Source organism: Helobdella robusta (assembly GCF_000326865.2).
Source record: "Helobdella robusta unplaced genomic scaffold HELROscaffold_6, whole genome shotgun sequence".
NCBI classification, from domain to species: Eukaryota; Metazoa; Annelida; class Clitellata; order Rhynchobdellida; family Glossiphoniidae; genus Helobdella; species Helobdella robusta.
The window spans coordinates 4,248,675-4,257,831 of NW_008705330.1; the positions used below are offsets into that span (position 1 = coordinate 4,248,675).

At 33.0% G+C, this 9,157-nt stretch overlaps 1 protein-coding gene across 1 annotated transcript; it reads left to right on the forward strand.

The window, feature by feature from the left end:
- Nucleotides 1–3,085: 3,085 nt before the first annotated feature.
- Nucleotides 3,086–6,793, forward strand: HELRODRAFT_68918 (hypothetical protein; the record flags this gene model as incomplete). Its single annotated transcript, XM_009028975.1, has 5 exons — nt 3,086–3,320; nt 5,039–5,154; nt 5,459–5,608; nt 6,063–6,303; nt 6,519–6,793. The coding sequence occupies 5 exons, from the start codon at nt 3,086–3,088 to the stop codon at nt 6,791–6,793; spliced, it is 1,017 nt and encodes a 338-aa protein (XP_009027223.1).
- Nucleotides 6,794–9,157: the final 2,364 nt, after the last annotated feature.

Genomic DNA, 9,157 nt, shown 5'->3' on the forward strand with positions numbered 1-9,157 from the left:
AATTTTTTCTAAACCATTGCATTAAATTATTATTATTTTTTATTATAATTACAGTGATACTCTTTCTCAACGACCCTCCCACTTACGACTCTCTCCCATTCCCGACCGTTTTGTTTCTGACGGATTTGTTTCACGTCACTCCCGATCTACGACTCCCTCCATACCCCACCAATGACCTTAAAAAACACAAAAAATTAATAAGTCGCCTTACTACTATTTCTTCTGCTACTATAAATACACTACTGCTACTAATACTACTACTGCTACTGCTACTACTACTTCTAATATTTCTACTACTACTATTGCTGCTACAAATACTACTACTAATACTAATAATTTATCTTAGAAAAAAATGAAAACTTCAGTGGTAATGATGATAATAAATGCTGAATAATAAAATATAGAGTGACAGAAATTATGAATCAAAGGTTGAAAGTATTAGAAGTTAGAAATAAAAAACGAAGCCGTGTTAATGAGCAGTGTAATGGATACGCATGATCTAGTTAGCTAGTTATTAGCTAGTTAGTTAGTTAGTTACAGATTATAAATTGCCAATCATGATGGATTAATACCTACGATCAAGTTGTTGTAGATGGCTAATTAGCATTAATAACTTAACGTTTGTCAACAGGAAACGTTAATCTAATGAATTTAGCAAAAAATAATTATGCTCTCACTTTTTTCAGTTTTAATCGCACTCTTTAAAACTTGAATGATGACTTGTAGAGAATTGATACTTGAATATTTTAAAATTTATGTTAAAATTGTTTTTTAAATATTTTTGTGATTAAGAAGTTTTTAGATAAGGTAGCATTTGATGAAGTATCATGTAATCATACATCAGCCACTTATCAAGAGTTCGCCAAATTTAAAACTTCTCTCAATTCAATGCCATTGCTACAATTGTTGCAAAACCTGTCGACATATATGTGTGTAAATTCGTGTGTATGTATGTGTGTTTGTATGCATGTGTGGGTATGTGTGTAAGTTTGTATGTGTGTGCGCGTGTGTGTATGCAACTGTGTGAGTGCCTAGATGTGTGTGCGTGTGTGTATGTGTTTTTATATTTATTTATTAGTGTGTATAGCGCGTATTGAAACATCACGGGTGCATAGAAACAATAAATCATAAGTAATATTCATTTCAATATCTATAGTTGAATAAATTATTATCACATCACGCTAGAATGATGTGCCAACGAATTAATTAAAAAATACGCTTCTAAACATTTCTGCATAATTTTTTGGGACGCGAAAAAATGTATGCACTTCATTTCAATGCTACTTTTTAATACTGTTCGATACATAGGTGTATGTGGTTGGTGTGTATATATATTTTGATAGATTGTATGCGTGTGTGCATTTATACATGCATGTGTTAATTTATGTGTGTGACCCAAAACGGGTGTACAGCTTCACCGTCGTCAAGTTGTGTTGGCGGCTTATTCTTATATTATATTTTATTATTCTTATTCTTAGTCAACTTTATATTCTCGTTCACGTGTAAAATAGAAAGTACGACACAAAAAATGTTTCCTGTCGTCCCCAGACCATATCCAGAATCCAGATCAACCTGCACAAACTCAAAACAGAATTGGCTGTCACTGGCGGGTTGTTCAAAAGTACCTATGCCTCTATGCAGATGGTATAAATTCCATGTTGAGGAATGGTGGAACACATTTTTGTGCCGTTTGTCATGGATCCACTGGATTGACATGGGAGATTAATTTGCGTTCGGCCAAAGTATCGAGTATGGTCATCACATCACCACAAGCCATGCCACGACCAGCCTTCCACTGGCCGAGGAAGCAACCGTCCAGATGCTTTTCACCTGTACCTCTATTAGAAATGCTTGATGATCTTCAGCAATTGGAACGTGTACATGTACAATTATGTGTGTGTGCGTGTGTGTGTGTGTGTATGTATGTGTGTGTGTGTGTGTGTGTGTGTGTGTGTGTGTGTGTGTGTGTGTGTGTGTGTGTGTGTGTGTGTGTGTGTGTGTGTGTGTGTGTGTGTGTGTGTGTGTGTGTGTGTAGAGTTAACAAATACATAGATATATATCAATGCATTCAATGAAAGAAATAAATTTGACGAGCATTTTTAACGTTATTTCAAATTATAGAATTTTATGTCCTAGTCCTAAAAACTATTTGTTTGTTATATTATCATCTGTTTTCTTAGTCATGGGTCTCCAGTGACCGCAAAAGTTAAGGCTGTTTACAATCGCGACATTCAATAATCCATTTTTATTTGATATCTACTTTTTTCAATAAAATAATTAAACTATCTAAACTTATTTATTTTTGACCGCAATTTTGTTATTTTAAAATATAATGATTCAAAGATAACCAAAAAAAATCATTTAAAATCATTTGCTTATATTTGATTAAATAATAACTCTATGCGAGTGAGCATTTGTGTGTATGCATTTATATTGTAATGTTAAGTTGCTTTGATTGAGACTGCTTCATGAACGAATTTTTGATTTTATAGCCTCTCATCTCATATTTAACATCAAAATAATTGGAAATTTTGTAAACTTGAAAGCTATGCCGTATGCGTCGTAATGCTTTTGAGACTTTCTTTTTTAATTATTTGATGCACATCATTCGGGCATGTTGTGGTTTTTTGTTAGTTGTGTTAACGTATTAGTGCTTATGTCTTTTAAATTACAAAAAAAAGTAAATGATTTTATGATTAGTTTAATTTTTTATGATTCAAAATAAAAATTTGTTTGAATGTTGTTATTATTCTTTGTTTAAATTTTTGTTTGAAATTTCAGTTTGATTATGAATATGAGTTACGCATTCGCGCTACTTTTGAGATTATCAACGTTGATTTTAATTTTTTATTTATCAAGTTAAAAATGTTCACTGCAATTCTTTTCATATTCAAGCCAATTTCAATAAAAATAAAATTCCTTCCTTGCAGATTGCACGCTGAACATGAGTTTTGTTGGTGTTCACAACGCGACACCTATGATCAACCTACACGAAAACATACAACAACAAATGCAACAACAACAACAACAGCACATCAGCAGCACCAACAACAGCAGCAACAACAACGCATTGGCCATCGGAGAAATGAGTCCAACGTCGGTCAGTCCCTTCTGCGCCATCTGTTTGGACCGAGCGACCGGCAAGCACTACGGAGCGGCATCATGCGACGGCTGCAAAGGATTCTTCAGAAGGAGCGTCAGGAAGAACCACGTGTACACGTGTCGCTTTAACAGGAACTGCGTGGTGGACAAGGACAAGAGAAACCAGTGCCGCTACTGCAGGCTGAGGAAGTGCTTCAGGGCTGGTATGAAGAAAGAAGGTTCTATTGTATTATTCTCATTTTATTTATATAGTTATAATATAGTGTGTGTGGGAGCGCAATTTTATGCTTAAGCGTTTTAATTACACACATACACACTACTCACACACACACACACACACACATCTCTATATATACGCTTCACCATGAACACCAATGATTTTCTTATTGATTTTAATATGTATATTTTTTTTTGGCCTATCCACCAGTTTATCTTTTTTGGTCATCCTTCAAATAAATTCAAATTCAAATTTGAATATATATTGTATTTCTGGGTAACTGATACGCTGTAAGCTGTACGATGTACTTTTAATGAAAATATTTAATAATCTTTTGAAGTTAAATTTTTTAAGATAGCCTACGAGAAATAATGCATTTTTAGAATATTGCTTAGTAAGATTCTTGAGATTATGTTCCACGAGTTGTTTCGATAAACTCACGGAGTTGCCACAAAAAACCGACACATATGCTCTTATTCACACAGCTGTGAACATTATGCAATTGACTATTATTCAACTACATCATACTTCGGTTAATTTATGTGCTCGTTTGTTTTATGAAACGTTTTAGAGAGCACTATAAGTGTCTTCTTTTAGAAAATGTTTGCACACAGATGACGGATAAAAATATTCAACTTTGAAATAATGTCGCTGTAATGCTAATTCTTCTCCTAAGGCCACTTAAAGACACCATTTACACTTGTGTTTATCTGTGGCATTATTTGAGTTAATAAATTTGTTGTTCTGCAGGTTAAATTAATTATGACTCTAAACATTTGCAAATTCTTCGGTGTTCTAACTATTTTATAAGTCAGAGGGCATCAGTTTTAAATAAGAAAAAATATTTTTTTCATTTCTGTTCATTTGTCACTGGTGCTTATTAATTTTCTTGATGAAAGCAAATTAGCAAACGATAAATGTAACGAATGATATACGAACTCAATTTTTCAAAATAATGAGTGCAATATTATAATGCTAAACTTGAAGTCATTCTTTCTCCTGTGAATTATAATCTGAGGTGTGACGAGTATAGTACTTCTTCTTTCATTTTGTGACAGTTTAAATTAAAGCAACATGAATACTTGAAGAGCTATCACATGCACATTTTGTCAGACCGATTAATATATTGAAGTTTAAAACCTTTCGTACCATCCGCTTGTTGTCAAAAAAATTTGAGTTAATGACATGATGAAGTGAAATAAACCGTCAAATGCAGAAGATAAAGTAAACAAAAGAAATTGTAATTTTTGACGAATGTATCTTCAGTTATTTTATTTTTTTTAACAAGAAATTTGTGCTATTTTTCTTTAAAAAAACGTTGTAAATTACAGTTTTCATCTTAAATGCACATTAAAAATGTATGCCTCTTTCAAACATTCGCACTCATCCAAAAAAAAAGTTCTCCATTTCTCCGTCACTCCTTTGAAAACATTCAGAACGAACGAACAGCTTGAATTGAAGAAATTTACAATGAACAATTTAAATTGAAAACATCTGATGAGCTGAGCTAGCACGCTCATTTTAATCAACTGCTATTAAAACAAACATCGGCTTAATTTTTCAACTAATTTTCGAAATTTCAAATGCTTAAATACTTCTATACATTTTAATATTCAGTTTATTACTGCATTCAAATTGTTACTTCAACTTTTGACAAGTAAAAATGTTGGCACTTGGCAAAAAAGATGTTAAATGAACTGTTTTGAAATTTTGATTCAGCCGTCCAGAACGAGAGAGATCGGATCAGCGTGAGGCGAACCTCGTACGACGATGTCACACAGAACGGTTCGCTGAATGTGGCGGCACTCCACAATGCTGAACTTCTATCCAGACAGGTTCATTACTTATCTATGTATTTGTTTCTTTATTTGTTTATTAATATGTCTCTTTATTTGTTTGTTTGTTCATTTGTTTGTAATTTTTTATAATTTCAGCAAATTCCAGTGAAAGAATTAATTAATTAATAATGCATTAAAAATTACCTAAATGTATAATTTTTAATTAATTGCTTTAGCATAGGATCGTTAAAACAAAAATCCTAAAATTTACTTATTTACCTACTTAATATAATTACACATGTAGCATCATAAACAAGTTTACAAAAAGTTTAGAAGCAGGCCCTTTCAAACATTTCCACAGATATCCAACCCCCTATCAAACGTGGACATTGGCCAGAAGAAGGTGGCCACAATAAGCGACATCTGCGACAGCATCCACCAGCAGCTCCTCGTTCTAGTAGAGTGGGCCAAGTACATACCGAGCTTCTGCGAGCTGCAGATTGATGACCAGGTTCATTGATAGTTTAATTAACATAATTTATTTATTTATTTTCCATATTTACGTGTTTAATTGTTTTCCGTATCTTTATATTTAATTATTTTCAATATTTATGTATTTAACTATTTTTCCTATTTACTTATTTAATTAATTTCTACTTATTATCGCGTGTTTTTTTTAATTTTTTAAAAATATTCATCTCGCACATTTGGGGAAATGCGATGCAATCAGATAAAAAAGTTAAGAAGTTATTTGATATAGTTGTAATCATTTTTAATATTTAAATTTGTTTAATTAAACAAGTTTAAAGTATCAACAAATAACCAAAATAAAAAATCTTTTATTTTGGTTATTTATCTTTCAGTTTGGATTTTAGTTTATTTTACTTGCATTAAAGTTATCTCAGAATAAATTTTTATATTGTTATTCTTTTTTAAATTATTTCACAACCGCAAATATTTTGTAGGTGTCGCTTTTGAGAGCCCACGCCGGCGAACACCTGTTGCTGACGCTGGCCAGGAGGTCACTGATGTTTCATGACGTTCTGTTGCTAGGCAACGATTGCATCATCACGAGACAAACAGCTGATCCTGACATCAATCGGTTGGCCTCACGAATCTTCGAAGAAGTCGTTGAGCCTCTGAGGGAGGTCCAGATTGACGATACGGAACTTGCCTGCCTCAAGACCATCGTCTTCTTTGATCCAGGTTTCTATTTAGCCAAAATGCATTCACAATAATTCTCAAATAAACTTTATCCGTGTTTTTTTAGCGTTTTCAAGATATGAAAACTCTGTAGTTGCAAACCATCGTAAAAAACATTATACCTGATTTGATGATTTTTAACTCAACTATTTATTATAAGATATTTTTTACTGCTTTTAATAATGATTTTAAAAATAAACAATTTTTTCCGACGAAAGATGCGAAAGGGATAAGCGATCCAGGCCGAATCAAATCCATTCGATTCCAGGTTCAAGTCAACTTGGAAGACTACATAAATGATCGGCAGTACGACACCAGAGGTCGTTTCGGTGAGATCCTCCTCCTCCTACCCTGCCTACAAAGCATAACCTATCAGCTGGTCGACCACATTCATTTTGCCAAAACTTACGGGATGGTGAAAGTTGATAATTTGTTACAAGAAATGCTTTTAGGTTGGTTTCAATTTTTTAATTTATTTTGTTTTAGCAGATGATTGTATAAAATTGAAATAAAACACATCCAGGCATACACAACGACCATCCGATGGCAAACATGATGACCTCGTCTGGACCGCCTGTATACGTCACTCACCAAGTTGGCATGTCCATTTCAAGACACCAGGTCGATCTGCTTAGACTAGCCGACCTGTCTCAAAACAATTCGAACACCAACAGCGCCGTTTGCAATCTCGGTGGGAATATTAACGGCAACAACAGTATTTGCAACAGCACTAATAACAATGTGAATCAAATCAACCACCAGAACCCACTGAATCAAGTTGACTGCAACAACAACAGCATCAACGCCATCATTTTGCCAAACATACAGCCTTTCATGGACGATCGATCGCACCATTCATCTCTCCACCACTCCGACATGCACCCACTGACAGGTGACTCTCCTCCTCTACCCAAGTCGAATTCATCTCCTACAGACTCCGCAGCGATGAAAATGCCTCCATCGTCTCCATCGTCTCCATCTCTAATGTCCATTTCTTCTCTGTCCAATGTGGTCCAAACTTCGATAACTAGCGAACCCGTCGTAATCAATCCTTCCAGTTTTCTCTATCCAGTCAGCGATGCCGAAATTTTGAATCAAATCAAATCCCTCGTGTCTCCAGACAATCGTCAGCAGTCTTCCTCGCCTTCTCCTACGGTTCCACGGTCCCTATCGCCTCCAGACATGAAGGAGTTGAAGGAGGAGGCGGACAAATCGAGCAGCAGCCTCACAAACCACAGCGAAGTTAATTCAATTGATGCCTCCTTCAAATTGTTCGCTCATCATTTTAAATCAGAAAACAATTAGATACATTTTTTCCGATAACGAACTGAAGTTGAAATTTAAAGTTTTATAATCAAACTTGTCGTTGGGCACAATTTGCCGCGAGTGCATTGTAATATTTCTATCTTTTTTTCAAGTATAATTTTGTTAATCCGTTGTTATTAAGTTTAGCATAATTTTTGTTTGAATTTTATCAATTGACTCATTTTAAATCTGCTCAAAATTTGTGTATGGGACGTTTAGTTATAATTTGCATAATAATGTTTGAATTGAGTTTGAAATGTGTTTGTAAGCAGGCAACATTTGAATATCATTCAGCCTTTGTCAGTGCCATATCGATTTAGCTCAATTTCATTATTTTTAAACAGACGTGTGTATATTTTGATTGTAAGCCTTATTATTCGCAAACAATTGTTTTATAATTATCTTCTTTCTAATATGAAAATTGTCGTGTTCATTTGTGTAGAATTCATCAAATTAACTCTTTAATTTTAAAATTATTTAACATGATGTTCTAATTGTAAATTATTATTTTATTTGTACATACATAATCACGTATATGTAAATTCATACAAACCGTAAAAAATGTACGCATGCATTTTTATTTGGACGTTAATTTGTTGATATTTTTATGTTTTCAATTATTTAGCAGGACAATTAAATGAACAGAGTAATTTGTTTAATGACAATTTTAAGAAAAGAAAATTTATAAATATACTGAACTGTGTTTTTAATTAAGTATGTTGAATCAAAGATCTCAAATAATAAGGTGACCTATTTTACTTCTCATTGTTTATCTGTAAAACGTTACATGTAAAAAATGTAAACGAATGGTATTAAAAATTAAACTTCTTCGCACTGCAAACCTTCCATTCAGCCCAACAACGCTTCGATTTTTCAATCACACATTAATTACTAGCTGATTTACGTTTAGCGTGATGGCGGCACGTTTTCTCGGTGGTTTTTTAATTTGGGTGGATTCTTGTTTTCTGCTTCTGAACAAGTGAGTTCTCTTCTTTTTTACTATGACTATTTTTTTCTATATCTTTCAACATCTTTTCCTTAACTTGAAAATATTATTATGTCTTATTCTAGAGACTTTCTCTTAAGCCTTTCTAACACTCCTTTGTCTCCGACGAGAGTAGTTCGGCGGCGAATTTTTTACTTTAATCTTAGGTCTAATAATAACAATAAAAATAATAAATCTAACTCTAACAAAAAAATAAATATAGTTAGTAACCATAATTATATTAATAATAATAATGTTATTAGCAAGTATAATAAGAATAATAATAATTTTATTAAATCCTACTCTAATCCTAATGTAATTAATACTAATGATAAGAATAATAATTCTAATTCTATTAGTTTAAATAATATAACTAGATTTAAAAATACCAATATTCAACCTACCTCTACATTTTCACTGTTTAATATTAACATAAGATCAATTAATAAAAAATCGCTCTATATCCATCAAATAATCTCTTCCTCCTTACCTGATTTTTTTACTCTTACTGAAACTTGGCACGAGGACTCTAACTCTCCCTCTCTTATTCTTGCTACTCCTGATGTT